Source organism: Labrus mixtus, chromosome 1 (assembly GCF_963584025.1).
Source record: "Labrus mixtus chromosome 1, fLabMix1.1, whole genome shotgun sequence".
Taxonomy (NCBI): Eukaryota; Metazoa; Chordata; class Actinopteri; order Labriformes; family Labridae; genus Labrus; species Labrus mixtus.
The window spans coordinates 16,862,167-16,885,628 of NC_083612.1; the positions used below are offsets into that span (position 1 = coordinate 16,862,167).

General features: G+C 40.5%; 1 protein-coding gene across 3 annotated transcripts in view; it reads left to right on the forward strand.

The window, feature by feature from the left end:
• LOC132972636 (protein diaphanous homolog 3-like) overlaps positions 1–23,462 on the forward strand; it is a 167,446-nt gene that overhangs the window by 110,767 nt on the left and 33,217 nt on the right. For 2 of the 3 annotated variants that reach the window (XM_061035619.1, XM_061035628.1), the window contains 2 exons: positions 8,762–8,857; positions 9,517–9,579. In XM_061035619.1, coding sequence (XP_060891602.1) covers positions 8,762–8,857; positions 9,517–9,579 — 159 coding nt within the window. The remainder of the gene's footprint in view (positions 1–8,761; positions 8,858–9,516; positions 9,580–23,462) is intronic. The other variant, XM_061035634.1, reaches the window with a different exon arrangement.

The following is a 23,462-nucleotide window of genomic DNA, read 5'->3' on the forward strand; positions in this document are numbered from 1 at the left end:
GACATAAAAAGACACTGCAGATATGAAAGATGGCAGACAAACCATTAGAATCCGACGCCATAATGGCAGTTTTTTGTTTACCTTTGTATCAATGCTACATGTAATTGGACATATTCACAGTATCAACCAGCTGAACATGGGAAAAATTGGCTATTTGTGTTCACTCATGTTGCTTGCCTTAAAAAATCTCAGGAGTTTTGAGCAGAAAAACAACACTTTTATGGCATTTCTATCAACACATTTCTTACTGACAACAGTAGAAGGGCGACTGCTATGTGTCAGACTTTAACTGGCCAACCCAAAATTTCCCTTTGAAAATGTCACATTTGGTTATCAAAAACATGTTGAGTCTCTTTTGATGTTCTTCTTTGCTGAATACGTGGTTTACTCTTTACATCCTGTATTGATAGATGGAGCTGGGATTTCAACTCTGCCTATGCAGCTGCAGGGCGTTATGTGCTGTGAAACTTGGTGGCTGAACGCATGCTTGCATATTGTAAATTGATGTTAAAAGAGTTTTTGTAAAGACCTCTACTTATAACCATTTTCAAACACTTTTCTGTTGTGGCCCTCAGGGGCAAAGTAGCTAAAATGATAAAACTATTTACCAAGCAGGTTCAAATATAGTTGTGAAAGAGGCAATGTTTACCTTATGCCAGAGCATCTGGCTCCAACTGCCAGTTGTTGTTGTTTTTTTCTTGTCTGTTTTTTCCTACCCCTTTCGAGCAGCTCTGGTGCCAGAAACTTGTTCAACAGTGCAGCCTGCAGACCCATTTCCATTGCCAAAGCCAAGGCTGGCAAAGCAGTTGAGCTTGGCAGTCCAAGCACTGCTCCAGCATCTATGGTGAACATGACTATGCCAGCCACTGTAGCACTCCTGTAGATGTTAGAGTGCAAGTAGAGAACCACCATGCTCCATCCAGGCCAAAGTACTGCTGTGGGCATCATATGTTGCCAAATTGAGGCCTCACTTGGCTCAAGCATTATAAAGGCCTTTATAAGCCCTTTGCTATGGCCTGGACCTCCTCACTTTTCACCATTTGCCACACATGGCCCAAAGTTTTACAAGTATGCCCTCACCCAAAATGAAGGGTCATATCAACTGGAAATGAGTGAACTTTATTCATGGGCAGGTTAAGAGTTATATCTCACACTTTGCCTTCAAGTGGTTATCTGAGAATACCAGAAATAGGGTATGCAAAACAAACTCAAATAAAAGCTTGGCACCAGTTATGCATAATGATGTGTCTATAATACAGAAGTGTGTGTGTGTGTGTGTGTTTGCATGGGAAAGTAAGAGGCTCCAATGCCAAACTCCACACATGAGCAGAAACATACCAATCCACAGCCTGAAGCACACCGCACATTGGTGGCAGCATTGTGCTGTAGGGCTGCTTCTCAGCCAAAGGCCTTTGAAGGCTTCTGAGCAAAGAGGGTAAAATGGATGCAGAAAAGAGAAAAAAAAAAGAAAGAAAAAAAAAAACCCTACACACTTGGCTTGACGTGGCAAATCAGAATTCATACTTCAATCAAAATCAAGGATGTATGGTAGGGCATGCTGTTCACTCACCGATGACATGGGACAGAGCCTTAGCAAGTGTTCAGATAATAATAATAATTAATCAGTCTATTCTCATAGCTGTGATTGCTGCCTCAAACTTTCCATTAGTGGGGTTGAATTTTTATTCAACCAAGAATTTGGTGTTTCATATTATATCTTCAATTAAATCAACTTGTTTGTACATCAACAAGGTAAATGCTTTATTTGGAACTGGTACTGAATGTTTTTGTCCAGTTTGAATGACTGTTGCATGTTTAGTTTGAAGCATGCTCGATTGACAGCTTGGAGTTCTTTTCCAAGTGTGTGGGTAAGTGTTGTGTTGTGTTTTACTGCAAACTTTTTCTATTTCAGAAAAGTAGTTCAGAAATAAGAAAATCCTAAGAACAAACATCAGCCAAATTTTGTCAGAAAGGCTTAAACAAATATGCCCAGAGCTTGAAATTTATTTAGCTACGCTCAAATTAAGATAAAGCTAAAGGCAAACTCAGTGACACCCCCAAGAAGTGATGTTTCTGGCAATGAATGACAAACACACGCGCGCGTGCACACATACACATACACATACACTTACACATACACACAGATTGTTGGGATGAAATGAATATGTGATAGAGATTTGGCATTGTGCTGCCAACCCAGGACAGGATTTATTCACTCTCTCTCACACTCTCTCACTCTGTCTGTCTCTCAGCCTATTTATTAACTAAAGAGCTTTCTCTTTGTTTGTCAGGGAGGATTGTCCTCAATGGAGATTTTCTGTGTAATCATCTGATTATCCATCAATTCCCTAAAAAGCCCCAGAGAGGTTGCACATCCACATTATGCTGAAGGGCACAGCAATGAGAGACAAGGGGAGAAAGGGGAGGGAGGGATTCCTGGAGGAAATGATCAAAATGGGTTTTAGTTTCTTTACCTTCTACAGGTATCTGCATTCAGAAGGGTTCTAGCTTGCCTATTTACGTATTCTCCAAATGCAAGATACTCCCAGTTTCCATCTCATTTCCCTCTGTCTCTTTACCTGCCACAGACTGGGCTTCTACCAATAATATAATATGCAGCCCAGTTTCATCAGCTGCAGTGTGCTTTTCTGGCAGTCAGAGAGAAAGAGAGCATCAGCTTGCATGCATTTGCATACCGCCCTATGGAGATTGAAATTCAGATTGAATAGGTGTTTTTTTCCTCCTCATCTAGCTGTGCCTGGCTTGTGTATGACAAATCTTTTGCATTAACTCCCAGGGTAGGCCGGGAGCGAGAATGTTTGTGGAGCGACAAATTACACATCAGAGCTTTATTTAACATTCCCTACATGGCTACAAGCAATAAACTATTAAGACGTCAAATAGAAGAACAGCAAGAGATGCAACTCTGCATGCAAAGATGCTAAAAACATAGGAGGGGCATGAGAAAGAGAGAGAGAAATCATTTGTCTAAGCCGTAGCTCCTATGAGATACCGTATGTTCTCATGACATAGTTCTTAGATGCTGAGGGCAAACTTGCCTTGCCTAAACAATGTAATGTCCTCAGTATCATGCATGATATTGTAATGGCGCTCGCAGATGGTTTGCTTTTTTATGCTAATTTGTTCTTTATATGGATGGATGCTGTTACTTTATTATTTGTCAGTGCTTAATGTTGTGATTTTCCTCTCATATCTAGTGTGTATGACCAGCTTGTACCACTAAAGCTGGCTACCCACCAGACGATTTTCAAATCTTAACCGATTTTCAGAGTGTGGGATACCACAGACAGAAGGACAGTTTCAACCAATTGTTAATATTATAATCCTCCAAACTCACACTAGACGACTTGGCTAGACCGGGAGACCACACACACACCCGCAGTTTGTAGTAAGATTGATTTATATACGTTCATTTCTTTCATTGTCCAAATAAAACAATTCAATACAATGAAATGAATGAAAAAGAGCGGAGAAAGGAGAAAAATCTTACCAATCAATCAGTCAATTTTTATTTGTATAGCGTCAACTCATAACAAGTGTTATCTCGAGACACTACAAAAAGCAGGTAAAAGACCTTACTCATTGTTATGTTACAAAAAGCAGGTAAAAGAACTTACTCATTGCTATATTACAAAGATCCGGCCTATCCATCATGAGCACTTTAGCAAAGCAGCAAAAGTTACAGTGGTAAGAAAAAACTGCCTTATTAAAAGGCAGAAATATATATTATATGCCCCTCCCACATTCTTATCATAGACATGAAACAACATACTGTATACAGTTTTGATAATAACTGAATTGGCAAACAAATGCTTAAATCAGTTTGATGAAATTTAGTGCAAATACTTCTATATACTATAAACTTAAACTAACCACTATTTCTTGTTGTTGGCTACTTCGTGTGCCGTGTAGGGCTGTACCAAAGGCACTTCTGGCCCTATTCATTCATCATGGCAGACGTGTCTTGGACTGAATTAAATCACAGACTTTATCACATTCTGTCACAGTTTCATTTGCCCATCATGACTCATAATACAAAACTGTTTCACCCTGTTCTTGCATGATATACTTATCATGCAATGGAGCTTTAAAACTTTAACTGGTCAAATTTAGTGTGACTGACTTAAACTGATTGCTGATGTACATTGAGTCACTACCTTTTCCACACGTGACTTCCTACTAGAAAGCAAAATTGTCGTGTGACCCCACATCATCATATTTTGCATGTCCATGAGTTAAATTGTTCTAAAGACTGGCTGACTTTGGTTCATTTATTCCATTTTTAAAAAACGTTTTTCAACTACACGTCAAGTCGTATAAGAAAAGGGAAATTATATATTACAAGAAAAGTATCAACACAAACATCAGTGAAGTGATTTACTCCACCCTACTTCAGCTTTGTCGAGGATGCAAATCAATAATGACCTATAACAATATTTATTAGCTGGTGATGATGTGTTGCTGTCATTTGTCCTGTTCATCTTCCAGAAAATGGCTTGGCTACTTGCCGGTTTAAATTATCAGTAAAGTGGAACACAGGGTATTCAATAGAGAGAGAGAAGGAGCTGACTAGCCTTATTGCACCGTTTGCCTTCTGAGTGTCCAAGGGAACACAGTGGTCGACCTGCATTCATCGTACTCAGACATGTGATTTACTCTCCTTAGCTTTTCCTATCCCAGTTCAATTGACCCTATTTCTTGCCATGCCCCGGCCCACCTCTGCTACACACTGCTCAGATTGGGTCATTGTCCTGATGATAAGTGCCACATCCTGTTGAGTGAAGTGGCGGGAGGCATTAGTTTGGGTCTGAATAGAGGGGAGACATTGAAACACAGATAGGCTGCACGTCCAGACAATAGAAAACGCCAGGCTGAACATGCTCTGATTAAATAAATGGTGATTGAAGTTTCACTACAGACTATACAGATTACTATAGTTGTTTCCCTGTGATGGAAGTTCAACTCTGTCTTGATTCCCCTGCCAGAGTTCACTCTCCTTTTTTTGGGTAGAGTAAACATCTTTCTGTCTTTATCTTCTTGTTGATCTGACTTGCACACTTGCATGTCATCATTTATACCGGTTTTCTGTCCATTTTTCCAACTAAAGGGACATTTAAGCTTAAACCTGCACAGGAGAGGACATTTGGCTGAGTTCCTGCTTTCTTTTCACTACTGAATTGTTGCACTCGGAGCTTACTGCGGAGCTGCCGTGAAAAAGATGTGAACACATGGTAGACACTCTTACTTTTCTTAAAATAGACATCAGTAAGGCCTAGACTAGCGTGTGAGAGTGTCTTCTTTTTTTTGTTGTGAAAGTTAAAGCAAAAAGCCTCTGTGCACATTGCACACCTGTCATAAGAGCTCTGATCCCAGATACAGCGGAATAGAAATAGGCAGGCGAAATGTGCACATCAAAGCAACCAATCAGCAGCTCTACTGCCAAAGCTGGGATACCACTCCTCACTGTCCCGTTCCTCTCGCTCGTCTTTGTTCTCTCGCCACATCCTCCTCAACACCACCTTTCACAAGCTGAATGACTGTCTCAAACCCATTTCACAGCTACTGGCTTGACTAATATTCTACTGCCATGTGTTCCTCCTCCATTACAAACCATGTGACATGTCTGTGATCTCTCTCTCTAAGTTTGCGAGTATGTGGGTGTCAGTATATAAATATGTGTTATGATTTTCAGTGTTAGGCTGTCGGAAAGCACCTCTTGTCTACATTGTATAAAGCTGTTTTTTCGTCTTAGCCTGTCTGTATGGAGTTAGATCAGTCTCAATATTCACAAATGCAAACAAGGATTCACAAATGTATTTCAATGCACACACAAATATATTTCATTCTATATATAAATGTAAAACAAATCCACAAATGAAAAAATAAGATTCACAAATGTATTTCTGATTCACACAAAAATATTTATAGTTTTGTATATATGTAATAGAAATCCATAAATATATAAACTGTTCAGTCTGCATTTACAAACTGTTTGTCATTTGTGAACCTCACTGCATTTGTGTGCGGGATTTTTGAGACTCCCCTGCCGTGGTTAGATTCACAAATGCATTTTTTTCAGCAGGAAAATGTCTGTAGCCAATCAGATGTCTCCTTCCTATTCAGCCAATCACAGTAGCGTAGATTCAAGGGTATGATTTAATGTGATCACTTTAGCGTTGCATCTGCGCATACAGCGATTAGCCTAGCTATCAGACAATCTGATTAAGTCATCTTTAATCTGACCAGCACAAATAGTCTCTGTGATTGTCGTACTATATATGGAAAGTTGTTTTTATGGATTTGTTTTACATTTATATAGAATGAAATATATTTGTGTGTGCATTGAAATACATTTGTGAATCCTTCTGTGTGCATTTGTGAATATGGAGACTGATCTAACTCCATAGGTCTGAGTCTCCCCTGATTGATGTGTAAAATTGGACTGTTTTTGCTACCATATATTCCTGAGGCATGAGATCTGAGTGGGTTTCTTTTTCCTCTCCTCCTGAGGCACACAAACTGTTTCATGTTCTTGTGAGTTGGAGTCAAACGTAGTACTACACATGAAGGCTCCACACTGCAGGTTGTGATAGATTTATCGGTTGTTTTGACTGGTTTTCCTGCGTTTTATCTGTATTTTTGTGTATGTGCTGTAGAGAATGTAAAGCCTTGCAGCCTATGATGAATTGCCACAGCAGAGTAGACAAATTTGAGCGTCGAGGAGCGTTGGTATTACTCAGAAATTCTTGCTGCCTCTCTGCTCTGTGTAATGATGAAGAACTGGGCACATATCAGCCAGAGGAGGAGAGCAACTGCTGTGAATGAAAAGCAAAACAAATGTAAACAGAGATCCAGGCAGGCAAGGAAGTGGGCCATGATATCTCCACTCTTTGTGAATGTCTGGGTTTGCCGCTGATGTTTGGCAGTGGAGGGTTGGTTCCAACCACAGCCCACCACCCTGGGGACCCTCTGCCCTCGATAAGGAGCTCCACAGTGGAGGAGTGTTTGCTGTAAAGGGACCATATACTGTGGAGCCAATCGACAGTTTTGATTAGTTTGAAGAAAGTCCCTTATGGAGCTGCATGGTACCATATGTATATCCCTCCCGCTATCCCTTTCCAAGCCCGGCGCAGTCTAGGCCTGTGAAGGCTGTTTCGTCATGAGCCGGGGATCCGGCCGAAGATTTCTGCCTTTTAATAAGGCAGTTTTTTCTTACCACTGTAACTTTTGCTGCTTTGCTAAAGTGCTCATGATGGATAGGCCGGATTTTTGTAACATAACAATGAGTAAGGTCTTTTTACCTGCTCTTTTGTAATGTTAACAGACAAAGAGTAAGGTCTTTTACCTGCTTTTTGTAAAGTGTCTCGAGATAACACTTGTTATGAGTTGACGCTATACAAATAAAAATTGATTGATTAAATTGATTGATTGATTGTATGTGTGAAAGAGGATGAAAATACCAGTTTGCAAACCCCATGATGCAGTGGGGTACTGTTCTAGTTAATGGCTAATAACTGACTGTCAGATGGAAAGAGAGATGGGTAAAAGAAAGGACAAGCTGCAGAGGTTGATCATTGAGTACGTTCACAGTCCAACACACTGTCTTTGTTGGCACATGTTTAAATAGAAACACGTTTTCTGTATTGTAACTTTATTTAACCGTATCCCCCCTTTCAAATTTTATATAATATAATTCAAGTGAAAGGCGTACAATACAGAGCATCTAACATCTGACTGTAGTGCAGAGGTTGTTATGATTACTTGCTGAAACATGTTCACACAGATCCGACTTGCAATAGTGAGTTGACTCGCTGACTTCACCCAGCGAGAGTACTCCCTCACGTATGGAAGGAAAAAGTTGGCAACTAACATACATTTTTTTCTTCTTCATAATTTAGAATAAGTAGATCATTTTTAAAGAACACACAACCTTACAGAAAATGAAACTGATAGGCAACATATGGCGGGCATGCCACAGTCCATGATTAATAAATCACCACTGTTTTTGTCTTGTCTAATGTTCAGTTATGGAACTGAACTTCTGTAAGGGGCCAGAGGTCGATCCCCTCCTCGAGTCAGCAATCTACAAAGACTTATTTGTACATTTTATTGGCAAAACTGAAAGCGTGTGGGAAAAAAGAAAACACCCACGCACATACATTAGCATGACAACTACCGGTATAGGATGAACTTTTTTCGACAGTCTGTGTTCTCCCTGACATCCCCATATACCTGCTTTCTTTTTTCCTTTCAATCTACTGGAGGCTGTTTTCACTGCAAATCACTAGCCAGGTCCATCATTCTGCCACAGATGTCAGGGCCAACGGTTTTCTGTTGTGCCAACTCAGGCCATGATTAACATGTCATATCTGCAAAGCTTCTCTCTCTTACCTTATACCTGTATTTGTATTCTGATATGTCCTCTGCTTCTACACAAAAGGAAATGTTATTTTGAGTCATATATATTCTGCAATAAATATTCCCAGGTTTGAGTATTTGACAGTGTAGCGTTTACAGCGTGGCCTTGAATTCACTATAGAGCTGTAGCCTCTGTATGTGGCATAGAATGTGCTTGTTAGAGGATTTTTATGTAACATGATTAGTGACTATAAAGTGTCATGCCTCTGTAAGTTCTAAATCTGTATGCCAAACCTTAGCACTAAAAGAAACTTTTCTGATTTTGTTTCTTTGCCTCCCCCTTGTCTTCTCTCATTCTTTGTCTTTGCTGTTGTTTTTTCAGAGAATGATGAGACAGGTGTGATGGATAGTTTGCTGGAAGCCCTACAGTCAGGTGCTGCATTCAGAGACCGCAGGAAGAGAGCGCCAAGACCCAGAGGTGAGTCTCATATCCTTAACTTACAATTATACCCAAACAAAGTCACACACATGAAAAGAAAAATACAAATATTGTCTGTAGAAAACAACTCTTTCAGACACTTTCTGATTCGGGTCAGATGTTCAGAAATCACCATGAATCCAGTTTATAACCTGCCAAGTGGTTGCATATTTTCCTTGTTTTGTTTTTGAACACTGACTGAATTAAATTCATCCTCGGTTTTTCATGCCTTGGCTCCATGCTCAGTCACTTCCAAAATACACTAATTTGTTGTTTGAACACATGCTTGCTAGTAGCACAATGCCAGAGAATCCTCAGCCTGACAACATTACTACAACTGTTTGATGTTTGGATCTCAGTAAAAGAAAATACAAACTTATTTTGTTCTCTGGCAATCTTTAATCCATCTCCAGGAAATGGAAAAATTACAAGTACAGGCACATGTTGAAAATATAAACTGTGATCACTAGGTATTATTTAACTGATTGTATATTGAACTTCAGGGGCAGTTCATAGCTTTGCCCTTCAGCATAGTATTTCTTATTAATTAACTTCCCTTCACAGCCATTCTTCAGCAAGTGAATGCCTCCTTGTGATTTTTTTGTTGTTGTTGATTCATCCACTGTGTTGGAAATATTTTTCCACCACCCTCCTTACAGATAACCAGCAGCAGACGATCAGTCCAGGTTCATTCCGCCAGGTCCTCAGGCCTGTTAACCATGGTAAAGCTGAACATGAAAAAAACTGCAAAGCTTAAGCCACAAGCATGCTCAGCTCTGTCTCTGATCTGTTGTTTGAAATCAGTCTAAAACTTCTCGTGCATGTATTGCAAATTCACCTTGACAGTTCATATGTCCTGCTTTTGTGTGTGTGTTCAGTGACCTTTTCAGTCCAATACTTTTGTCTTGTTGTGACCTTGTGTGAAAGTGTGAAAGGCCATTGCTGAAATAGTTTGAGGCAGTGCTATGTGCAATCTTTGAAAGATGTAGGGTTTGGTCCTAGAATGAAGTGTGTGTGTGTGTGTGTGTGTGTGTGTGTGTGTGTGTGTGTGTGTGTGTGTGTGTGTGTGTGTGTGTGTGTGTGTGTGTGTGTGTGTGTGTGTGTGTGTGTGTGTGTGTGTGTGTGTGTGTGTGTGTGTGTGTGTGTGTGTGTGTGTGTGTGTGTGTGTGTGTGTGTGTGTGTGTGTGTGTGTGTGTGTGTGTGTGTGTGTGTGTGTGTGTGTGTGTGTGTGTGTGTGTGTGTGTGTGTGTGTGTGTGTGTGTGTATGTGTGTGTGTGTGCGCTGTTCTTGTGGCCACGAATGATAAGGTTCCTAAATTGCTCAGTAACTGCAGCATTTGGAGTCCAACTTTGTGTATGTAAAGGGAGGTTAAGAAGTCTTTCACAACAATTTATTCAGTACAAGTCAAATGTCTTTGCCAGTTTGGGGGAGAATGCTTTTTTCTGTTTTTTTTTATTGCCAAAGGCTCTGGTGTAAATATTGGCAGCAATCCACATTTAGCCTACAGCCCTTCAAGCGTTGTGTTATCATAAACAAAATACATTAAATGTTTCACATGGCAAGGGTTATTTTTTAAACTATATAACGTTCTTGTAGACATTTGACATGATAATAATTATTCCAAATTGAGTTATTCTATATCATTCAAAATTGTGAGCACATGTTGTGCTTTAAGCTGTTGCTGATAAAAAAAAAACTAAAAAAAAACAGCTAAGTCTTTCTTTCCTTGTCACAGGTTTTCTACAATCATTACCAAGGCACTTAAAAAATTACACTGTAACCCTATTACCTCTTATTGCTTGTAATTAGAATCCCAGTGGGCTAGGCACAGGCACACATGAATAAAATTATTCACGCTCAATCCACCCACATCATTGATGGCAATGATAAAGGGCCTTGCACTGTTGTTCTGCTATGACTTATCTGAAATTAGATTGGAAAGGGACGAGGGGGAGGGAGATATACGGGGTGGGTGGAAAGAGACGGATAGAGGTGGTTGCAGCAGAAGAAATGGAGAGAAATGGTGTGAGGAAGAGAGATGGATCCAGTTTGTAAGGATGAAACTAAGGAATAATGTGGGAGAAATAGAAAATTGGACTCAGATGGTGTGTGTGTGTGTGTGTGTGTGTGTGTGTGTGTGTGTGTGTGTGTGTGTGTGTGTGTGTGTGTGTGTGTGTGTGTGTGTGTGTGTGTGTGTGTGTGTGTGTGTGTGTGTGTGTGTGTGTGTGTGTGTGTGTGTGTGTGTGTGTGTGTGTGTGTGTGTGTGTGTGTGTGTGTGTGTGTGTGTGTGTGTGTGTGTGTGTGTGTGTGTGTGTGTGCGTGTGTGTGCGTGTGTGTGTGAGTATAAGAAAGAACAAGCCAGAGCTGTGTTGTATTAACAGGGGATTAGAGGAAAAAGGAAATTGTCGGGCTGCTGCTCAGTGTCCATGTTGTGAAAACACCCCATGGTGTGTTGAACAGGTAAGAAGGTCTTGGGAGGTTTCTGGCCCTGCTGCCTCCTGCTGGCAAGTTCAGACATGGCTTTGTTGACTAATACAGCTCGTGGCTTTAGCCTGTCACTGCAGGCATCATACTCACTGCCAGCCTCCCAGAGCAAACACAGCTAATTACTTTTCTCTGCCCAGCCCCAGCACCAGCTCAGCCCTCTCAGTACCCATTCATCTTAATTTCCCCCTCTCTGCCATCTGCCTCCTAAATAATACTCCTCCTCATTTCCCTACCATCCCATATCCCTGCTGTCTTCTTCTATACTCTCATGGCCTGACGATGGCCCTCCCTAAACATAATTGCCTGTTATTGGTAAGGAGTCTCCTCCTCCGCCTCAACCCTCACCCATTTCTTTTCTTCCCTACTTTTCTTCTACGGTGATGTAGGCATGCATTTCCCTGGGTTTAGGAGCTAGAGTGATCAGAACCCACAGGATGCTCTCTATTTATTTGCGAGGTGATGAAGTTTAGACCACAGCGCTGGCACTTAACCAGCTGCTTTCAGTTTCACACCACCGTGCCATCTCCTTTTCACACACTTTTAAATACCCTTAAATAATTGATCTCTAGGGTGCTGCTGCAGTCCATTGGAGCAGCAAAGAGAATTATAACTGAAACATCTGCGGGAGAAGATACCGTAATTAGTGGTGAAAGGGAGAGATTTGAATGGTCAATGTGGAAATGCGTGGTGCCATTAAGCTTTCACACCAGGGGATCCTGAAGTGCACCAGTCTGTTGTCTGCAGAAAAAAATCAAATGGCTGATGGATTCTGCTCTCCAAGACTTTGATGAGACTTTGCGGTAGTTTGATTATGGCTATCGTGCTTGGTAGTCATGGTGAGAGTGATTGCCACGTAACAGAAAATAGGATTAAAAGATTCTTTGCAGTCTACTCCAGTTTTCTGCTCATCAATGGATGCAAATTGTTCCCTGCTTTTCTCATCTTTCCCCTAGCTTTTCTTCTACTCTCTTCTTTAAAGTTGGCACCCTGGCCTTGGTTCCCTTCATTTTCTCTAGCTTTCTCTCCTCCACTACCCCAACAACTAAATTGGCTCAACACACTTTAACATGAGCCAGCAGCTAAGGTGTTTAGCTTGGTCTGCAGTCTCCCTCAGCACACACAAACACATAGAAGTACACAGACACACCCGCAGACTTCAGGGGATGAAGGTAAGCAGGCTTTGTGGCGGCTGTGGCCTGGGTTAGGATAAGGCTGCGGGGCTCTGGGGCTTCTCGACACTCTAAATTGGATTGGGCTCCACAGAATAATGGATCGATGGTGGTTAGCCACACAGGTGTAAGAGACTTGAATCTGCAAATTGAATCTATAAAGCATCCATAGCTTTTTTAAATGTGTCCTTCTGAAAACATCTCTCCAGGCACTGTCTGGTCATTTCAGCTGTTTTGGCAAGCCCTCGCCACAGCCTCTCATATCGGTGTGTGAATTATGTGTTTAGGGGGCAAACATAACTGCACCTATGTTGTTGTTTTTTCCTTATATCACTTTGTTTGACAGAAAAGAGCTACCAAGTGTATGAGACTGCACAAGCCAGAGTTGCTCTTTGAGAGTACAGTATGTACATAACACAGCGTCCTTGATCGATTATGGGAGAGAGTGCAGAAGAACAGGATCTGCAAATATTTAGATGTCTCTGTCTTTAGGAGCAATTACCCCAGCTTTATTTAGTAAAACTGACCTACCAATTGTCATGGATGATAAAGCTTTGAACGAGTGCTTGAAATTGATGTAAAGGTCACTTCACAAAGTCATTGAACCGCTTTACCAAATGGAAACACAGTTTTTCTTACCTGCACTTGAAGCATTAAGGATTAAAGCTTCAAAGAAATGCTCCAGTCATTGGAGGTGTTCTGTGCTCTGTTTTTTTTCTAACTTAAAGATGATTTTGGAATAAAGGTGTGAATGGAGGAAGGAGCTGAAGAATAGGCTTTATTAGAGAGACAACCCACTATTTATTTTAGAGGCCGCGCTGCAGAAGATCATGAGGATGAAAGTTTGAAGTTGGCGTCAAAGTCAAAAAAAGTTGTAGTAAAAAAGAGCGATTGTTTCCTACCATCGCCCTTTTTCCGTGTGCTCACATGTGAGACATTTGTGGGGGGGAGGGGGGTTGCAGCAATGAGAGTTAGCCACAGTATCTTCCTGAGGCTGGGATACTCTGGTGGAATGTGCCGTTAGATGCTCGCCCTTTTTGGTGGGCCTCTTATAGACTGTGATATGAGGATTTTTCTGGAGGCTACTGTATCCTGCAGATTGCGTGTGTGTGCTTCTCATCCCTCTTCAACATTTCTGTCTCTTCATATCAATGTCAATTATGGGAGAAAGCTTCCCGTCCTTCCAAAGTTCCTCAGTCTGCTTTTTATTTTTATTTTTTTTACTTTGTTTTGCCTCTACTTGATTTCCTCCCTTCGCCTCATTACTTTCCCCCAGACATGTCCTAAGCAAAAAAAAGGGAAAGGGTTATTAAATCATTTCAGTGGGCCCAAGATAAAAAGAGAAGCACAGACACGCTCCTCCCAAGATCTTTTTGAATTAATGCCATACGTCATTGTTTCAAAATTGAGACTGTAGAAGTTGCTGATTTATCTGCATTTGGTCATAATATATCATCCAGCCATCAGGTACGGCCCGTGAGTTTTTCATTAAAGTGACAGATTGTTGCCAAAGAGCTTCTGTTCCTGGACACTGAGTGTTCACTCTCCCCACTTTCACGCATACACGCTCATGCATACATGCATAGAAATTGGCAGCTTTAACCCTGTGTTCTAATGATGTTCAGGGGGGAAGTTAAAGGTCACTCCTGGGTCAGGGAATTAGCCATGTGTAAGACCTAGACAGGTGGACCTCTCTCTGTATTCATGTAGACAGTCATCAGAGCCAAAGTGTTTCTTATCGCCTCACTTGATTGGTGGTTTAGATGTTTAACTCTTCATGTAGACAAAGCCACATCCAGATGGGAAAGTGTACCTTGACCTGCCTTTGTCTATCTGTCTGTCTGGGGTGCTGCACTATGTGTGTGCACACACGCATTTTTCAGCCAGTGTAAGCATGCATTGAACAGATGGAGCAAGAGGGCACCTCAACAAAGTGGCCGGTGTAATTAGGGCCAGCCTGTGCAGCAAGACTTGTGGAATAGTAATTGAGTTATGTAGAGAGCAGTGAAGGGAAGTTTTAAAAAAAAAAACCTTTTTTCATGTTTTTACTGAGAACAATGCTTTCTTTTTTCCTAGAATGCCCCTGAGCATGCTTTCACAGTTACACTGAGTCACACATGGAAGCTGCCCAGTACAATACACTCTGATCTGTTGGCTACGAAGCAGTTCTTCAGGAGTAGCTCGTGATTAATTGCACCAGATTCATTCTACTGGTCTGGCGAGTTAATCAGAGAATTCCAGGCACAGGCTCTTACCAGATGACTAAAGGCGGAATATAGTGTCCATCCTAGGATAACAAAATCACATGTATTTGCAAAGACAACATATGCGATACAGACTTTGGTTACTATGAAACATATTTATGGCTTAAAGCGTTTGGTTAAAGATTGTTTTTCATATCCTTTGCTGTGGTCACAATGTTTTTGTTTTTTGTTGTGACTCAAGGACATAGAAACTGATAAATGGCTTTTTACGGCTCACGCTTGTTGTTTTAGAAGTCCTAAAAAATCTGTTCTTTTGAAATGTAACATGTTGAATCACAATGCATGTGAATATCGAGTTGTGGTAAAACTAACAATGCCTGTATTAGCCTCTACTAAAAGGGCAATTTGAAGCCCCTCTTGAAAGTAACCCTTATTCATAAAAATGTAATCTCTGTAATCCATGACAAGTCCAAAAATGTAAGAAGATGAGAAAGTGAAATGGTGTGCTGTATATTCACTTGACTTTACTGGAGAGGTCAGTGTAAAGGATGAGAGCAGAGTGGCCAGTGGACACACACACAAAGACAGCTTCTCTGTGCCCACTCAGTCCTAAATAGAAAACAGATGATAACCAACACCTCTGCACTCTGCTCAATGTCGCTCTGTTGTACATCCTATCATTTTAATCAAGTCCTAAGCCGATCAGGCTCCTCAGATATCCACTTTTAGCTGGATTATGAGGAGGCTGGGCTGTAATAAGGGCTGTGGATCGTGAAATAGAAAGTGGCGTTCAGCATGTCGAGCCAAGGACCCTAATCAGCCCATTCACACCAGCTCAGGCCCCAAACAGTAGGTACGGCTGCTAATGTAGGATTGCTATTCAGCTGGCTTCTGAGATCCTTTTCTTTTTATTCCTTTTTTTGCATTCACACCATCCTCCTTCTCTGCCTGCCTTAAACATTACACACATAATAGGGATAGAAGCAGAAAAGAGAAGAAAGTTCAAAGATTTATCAGGGTAAAACCAAAATAAACATCTTAGTTATTTTTTCAAATCACTAACATGTCATTGTTTTCTCTTCCTCTTAATCATCTCTCTGTCTTTCTGTCTCTCTTCTCTCCATCTCTTTCTCTTCTGAACCTGTTATGTACATTGATTAAGTCTCGGCTCTTACAAAGAACTCTAGTTAATAATGCAGTGAGAAATGAAGTCATTTTCACCATGGCTTTGTGCTAATTAAATTTTACAGCAGCCTTATCGGCCAGCCACACACATTCCTGGTCCTCCCACATTTACCAACGCCAGCAGCCATATCACGCAGCCATCAGGAGGGGAAGAGCTTGGGAGATGATTATATGAACTTCTGTTGTTATGGGCGGGAAATGAGTACTATCTACCATTTATATCAATGCCCTCTACAAAGAGAAGTGCTTGACTTCTGTGTGCATGGTAATACCTCTGGTTAAGAAACGATAAAAGTGCTATAACACCGTTTCCCCCCACTCATCCCAGAACTCTGCTTCCAGTTTGTCACAGATTTTTGTTACTCCTTAGCATATTTATATGCAGGATTCCTGTATAGGATTAATGTTATGGGTTAACATTAGTAACCAGTCACGCAGTGTGCCTTTGCAGAAAGAGACACATTTCAGTTTGCATGTGCACCAATTGTTTCCACTGAGCAGCTTTGACTCAGAGGCAAAGCAGAGAGTTTAGTGGGAGTGATAAAACAGCATAATGTGCGCTTTACTATTCTGCTCACCTTCCTGCTATAACCAATCTGCAAACAGCCCCATATCCAGGTATCATTCTCTAGTGCACCATCCTCATACAGAGGTAGGACTGAGCACCAAGGCTCCTGTTGTTGATGATTCCCGGGGCCGCTTTAGTCTGCAGTGATAAAATGCTCACATTCGTCCAAACTGTCTCATCTCTCTCGTCTCTTTTCCTGGCTGTCATGCTGCCAGTCCACCTCCTTTCTGTCTCCCCGCTGATCCAGAAGCTCTAAGTGCAGCGACACACGTTTCCAAGCTGACAGAGCAGGGAAGGCCAGCCCTCAGGCAGCAGGGTCTGTTTGATGCTGGATTCCCCATACACAGTGGGATTTTGGCTTTGTTGGTCTGCTGTTCTGTCACTCTTCCATGCCCAAACCCTTACTCTCCTATTCACATATTAGACTGTTAAAAGCCACATAAATTTACTTGATCACGACATGCATCTCCTTGTAGACACTCAGCCTTGAGCCACAGGGCCATGTATGTGTCTCTGGCCTCTGGGCTAAAGAGCTTCATTAGTCTGGTGCTAGCTTTGATTAGCATCCTCCAAGGTACAAATTAGCAAACAAGCTCAAATGAAGAAGTGCTCACTCTGGGACTCTTTCTTGCAGATTTTTTGACACTTCACAAGCCTGTGATTTTATCCTGAAATTCAGGAGATGGTGGTTTTACCATGACTCTAGTTTTTGTTGAGTTTTTAAAGAATAGATACATTAGGAGAAATATTGAAAACCACTTTTAAAGACTCGCTACACCTAGAGGATTCATGATACAGTCGATTTTTTTGGTCCCTTTGAAACAAAAAAAAAATACATCGAAGTCCATGCAATTATTTTATATGCTTTTGTGTTGTTATGTTCTTGTGTACTCACTAGCACACGCATCTGAAAGTGAATGTGTTCATTCTCTGGCTCAGTAAGGCTATTAATGTGTTGGGATGTAGCTCGCACATATTTACTGTCCAAGACTCTTTTTCATTCAGGTGAAAATTCCTAGAGCTGCTGCCTGCTCTATAATAACCATACTTGACATTTCTCCAGCCTGTGGAGACTAGCAGATGCTTTCCATTCCAGTTGAACCCATTAAGGCCTTCTCTTCTCTACTGCATCCACTGGCCTGTCCTTTGGCAGGGCCCTTCTGAATGTCAAAACTCACTGTTTAGCATCACAATAAAGCAGATACGGGGCAGAGGATTAAAGGGAAGGAAATGGCTGCTGGCTGGCAAAGGGCATGAGCAAAAAACATTTATTTTAAAGCCTACTATGGCAAACTGTGTGCTCTACAGCCAGGTTTTTTTTCCTAATTTTTCTTCTTCTGCATTTCCAATTTTTAGACATCAATTGACAGTACAGTTTATCTGCATTAACAGTCAGAGTGTTGACTTGACTACCAACTGATAGATTGTTAGAATACACGCAAACATGTTTTTACATATTGCTTACATGCCTGTTGAATAGCTGAGTTTTTGAAGTTGTCTTGCTGTAAATTGTGGCTTTGTTTAAAGTATCAAGAACTTAATTATTTATTGAAACCCGCCACAGAGCGTTAGTGTGTTAAGAAAAAGATGCACAATATCAATTTCTGGAAGCTCCATCTATGTTAAAGGATTGTCTTTGCATACGTTTCAACTTTGGACCTTTTTGTTGCTTTAACCTAACTGCTGTTCACAAACATTTCATCACACAAGTAGAAGCAATACTGCAACATGAAAATGATGTCTTGCATTGTGTTCACTGTGAAAGAAGCTTGCGCCTGTTGTGGGAGAGGCTTGAAATGATTATCTCGATTCCAAAACTTCTGTGTTTAAATGTCTGGCTCCAAGCTTCACAGGACCTCCCTTTTTTTTTTACATCTAATTTCCATTCAGTGTTACTAATGAGGCAGAAATTGTGGGGGACAGTAAAACATATTTTGTAAACAAGCCATATTAATTACCCGTAATTAATGAATCACATTAGTGCCCATGTGGGAGTAGGGGTTAGAATTTGTCACAAATAAAACAAAAACATTGATTGACAGAATATAATGAATAATTTAGGGATTTATACAATAATCTTTGGAGGAAAAAAATAAATGATCGAATAATTGATCACTTTGAATCTTAATGCAAGTTTTGATTAAATGGAAAACATAATAAGCATGCCCAGCAGACTTGATTATTGTTTAGTTTTCAGGCCGTGGCAGCTGTGGCTAGTCTTGATTTGTGTACAAACCTGATTATTTTTTCTTAACAGGGAGGTAATTAGCCTGGCTAGTTTGAATGGTAATTACAACATCAGACAAAGAGGAAAGAGCCTGTCGAAATGTATTTCACTGAGAGTTCTGCGCTCGTCCACACAGGCAGCCACCCGCAGATCCTCTCACCCAAACACACACAGACTCTTTTCTGCATGCAGGAAAAATCTCCCGCCAAACGCAATTATTAATAACATTTGTTTTGATAAAGTGCAACTCACATTTGCAAGCTAAAATAGTAGAAAATTGCTTATTTGTTTCTTCATTGCAGAAATATCTGATACTTGCAAAAAGACAAGAGCAGGTTGAGCAGGGATGTTGGGACATAGCCGGCTGTATTGGCTTTGCTGTTTAGATTTTCCCTCATTACTCTCACTTTGAGTTCTCTTCATAAAGCTGTTTCTGCAGTTGTTACACACAGAGGGGAGCTTCTAAGTGCTGCCAGAAGCAAGTCATTTAATTGTCTTCAAAAGCACAAACAAAGACAACCTGCATATGTGGCTTTTTCCCACTTAAATCTTGCCTCATGTTTTTTTTTGTTTTTCCTTCAGTTTTAATATTTATTTTTCTCTGGATCGAAAGTGAATAAATTAGATACAGCTTGTTGTTCTCCTCAAGCACAAACCAAACACCAATTATTTACACAGTATGACTATAAGCCTTCATGGACTAACGTCTGGGACACTTTGCTTCACAAATTTGCAAACAATATTGATCCTAAAAGGTTAATTCTTGAGGTGCTTAGATGGTATTATGTTTGAGGCTCATCCCCTCTTGATGACAATAGCACTTTTGTAGCATGTGCACCAGCTCTGTATTTTAACAAAAACTGTAAGCATTGAAGTCTGTGAGCTTTCTAAACACACAAAGATGATTTTGGCTGGTTGTGTGTTTCTAAGAGTACATCTTTCATTGCTTCTTTTTTCTCCACATTGCCTTCCATCCATTCTTAGCCATCGTTCTTTCGAGGTAAGAGCTCAGGGATCTTCACTAAAACAACCACAAAACACTGGTGTGCCATATGTAAACAGTGTTAAAAGTTTGCCAGCTTAGCATCCATTTAATAAAAATCATCCTGATAAAATGTACATAATGACTTTAAAATATTTATAAATATTAAATATTCTCAACTTAAAGTGTCATTTTTACTTCTACAGAACCAACTGTATATAAATTAAGAAATTCTTATATGAATAAAATGTTACAGATCAAAATGTATGTGTGTGATGTAAGCCTTAGTAATAGCTTTGTGACAAGAAACAGCTGCAGTGTTCTTTTGCAGCACAAAGTAAAAACACCCTACTGGATATCAAAGAGAAGAGAGGGGCACGTATGTAATCTTAAATAAGTGCACACATTGTTTATGCGTACAGAGGAGGAGTACACACGCTGGCACATTATGTGATTATTGAAACACACCTGTAGTAAGAGGAATGGAAAAGCACATGACGCCATGTACCCGAGCTTCACTATGCACAGTAGTCCTGCCATAAATTACACTGGACTAGGAACTGATTGTGTTGTTCAATTTTGGATTATAGCACAAAGCAACACAATATGTGTATAGCAGTTACACTTTTCACCATGTGACAATTCTTTAATTTCACTTTAAAGGAAAGATTAATGCAGAATCGAAGACTACTGCGTTGCAATCCTTTATCTTCACAACACCTCAAACTCGACTTTATGATAGAGGGAAAATTGTAACAATCACAACAGTAATAGTTGATTTTTTTTTTTCCTGGCTCACCACAGTGGACTTTAGTGTGCGAGGATAAGAAGGATAACTGAACTTATGTTACTTATACAATCTGAGATCTCCATACCAGCATTCCAAGCTGAGCTATTCAGAGGAGTCTGTGTGGGCTCTGTAGAGATAGGAGACCTGATGCTTTGTGATCAACAGTTTTGTCCTTAACATACCTACACAAGCTATGTAGGAAGGCTCAAATGCTTTGGCATCATTTCTTGGTAGCAATCTGGCCCTACGACTTTAAACTAAGCATTAGGTAAGTGGTCTTACTTTCAACATTCCGCTTTTGTCAAAAGAAACCTTTCCTGATTTGATTTTAAAGGGGACGAGGACAGAGCAGGAGGGTCTTACATGAGGTCATATGGAGGATCCAGCTTTGGCTTCTTAGCGGAAAGCTTTAAGAAGATATTTCCAGAAACCCTTATGTGCCCTTTCAGCACGCCTTGAAGTGGCCCCTAGATAACATCTACCCTTTTTGATCTCTTCTTACAACACAAAGAGTAAGACCGGGGCAGTCTGCATGGGCTCACCAGTCTGAGAGGGTTAATGAACAAGGCTTATCCACAGAGGAAGGTTTTAGACAGAAGAGGCTGGCTGCCTGTAAATCATCCTTCAGCCTCTCCAGTGAGCTAAGCCTGAGCTCTGACAATGTAAGGTGTTTGGGCTACAGCAGAGTGGACATGATTTATCAAGAAGGTGACTGATTATATGGAGCCTCCGTATGCGAGAGAGACGGGCAGAACTAAAAGATGATCCCATAGCACTTCATGAAACATGCAAAGAATAGTCAATGGGTGCCTGTGAAGAATAGCCGCATAAAGACACTGCGGATAAATGAACGGAGGGTGTCTTCAAGTTTGAATAGAGAACTTTGTAAAGGCTCCAACCTCCAAATGAACTGTTTCTTCTCAAATAAATATATAATATCCAATCTTAGCTCAAACTATTCCTGATGACTTCATGTCATTTTCTTGCTAATGACTATAATCATTGCCCTTCCGCTTGTCATTCTGCTGTGTCACATTTCAAAACATCGCGCTTAGGAAGAAATGGCTAAATGAAGGCACTTTTTGCTTTTTTATGGATAATTATCTGTCTCAGGTGTTAGAGAGGGGAAAAATGATGAGCACCAAAATAGATCAGGGAAAGAGAAAAGTCTCAGATCTTCTCCTGGCAGTGTAGTTGAATTAAATAATAAAACACTTAACGTTAAAACCACTGTGCTTTTTATGTGCAAATTCAACTTCACACATTGACAGTTCACTCTGGCTCTGCAGATGACTGGTTTGGATCTTACTCATGTCATCTTTTTTTTTTTTTTCATTAGATGTAAGCCATTATCTTTTGTTTTGTCCCAGTTCTCAAGACTATGAAAGATTCAGACTTTCATGAAAGAGGGGGTAAAGGAGTTGACATCCACTTTAGTTCGCTTAAGTGATACATTTGAAGAATCAAACAGAGATAAATAAATACCAACAAACAATAACTACAGACCAACTCACCTGTGTTTCTGTTTTTATCAAGATTTAAGAGCCGGTTAAAAGATGCCTCAGAGAGGGAGAACAAAAGAGAGAGTATGGAGATAAAATAAATATTTGAATCGCCATCTGACTGTAAATTTCTTGAATCTTTCTGCATAGAACCCTGTCCACAATGTGTTACAGAGCTGTTTTCCTTGTTTGTCAAATGAAGGGGGTGTAGTACTATACGTTATGCTTTTACCCTTCCAGCTCCAGGCATAGCTTAAAGCGTAGAGTATCCCTTGTTATTTTGTAGTCCTCAAATGATGAATTGCTCTAACAAAAATAAGCCTGTTTTCACATATCCACTCCTGAAAATGTCTAGAAAATTTCAAGACAGCGAAGCAGAGAAGAGTATGAAGGTGCTCCGTTACATGAATGACTACAGCCCACTGGTTAGATGATATTAACGTCATCACTCCCACTGGATAGCTTTAGTAGAATTTGCCTGCTGCGTTCACAAATCAGGTCACCTTGACTTCAAACGATAATGTTACTACAGGGCAGGCATGAAAAAGTTGGAGTACAAAAAAGGAAAAAAAATGGTCGTTAGCATTTACACATAGAGCCCACCCAAAAATGTTGCACGTGTGAAAACTACGGTATAGGGTGTTTTCACACATACAACACTATACATGGCAGATCTACTTGAGGACCAGCACTTTAAGTTTCTTGATATGGATTTTTATGGTGGCAGAACATGAAGCCATTTTCTGCTGCTGAACTCATTTTTGAAGCAATTTAAAAAAGAAGTGAAACATTACTGAATGCAGGAGTGTTTGAAGACAGTTCTGGTTATGGGTTGTAAATTAAATTGTGTAGTCTGTGGAGCCTCCTCAGTGTTTGTTGTGCTGTGCTTTTGAACTTTGTAATGTTCAGATATACTTCCCAACTCCTGCCCCTTTTAGTCATGTTGACCGTAGCTCTCAGAGCTGTGACTTGTACTATGAAACTGATTCATACCATGTGCCTTTAAACTCACACATATTTAAAAAACGTATCAGGATCAAGGACTTCTATCTGACCTGCTCACATTTACTGTAAATTGCCGGAACAGGTGGTCTTGCCAATTTGTCAGGGAGCGATAAATCCTGGCTTTTGTCATAAAGTGTGCACCCAGCTTTAGTGGTAGGCATAAAATAGGAACACCAGGGAAGCTAAAGTGTAGAATCAGCGTTGTCATCAATAATGTATATATTTGTAGGTGTACTGATCGCCCTTGACAGGAAAGCTTGTATTAAAGGTAGTTTTACAGCTTCAGCTAATTAAATATACACATCAATTCATGTGCCCTACTGTGCCAACACCTCTTCTTTACCATTAATCTTTCCACTCAAGGGTCAAAGTATCAGTTTTGGCCAAGTCACACAAAATTCACCTTGCACTCATTTTATTTGTGTAGCAGCAGGAATCTAAGAGACAGATCTGTTTGATCCCAGAAGATAAAACTGAAGCTGTCTA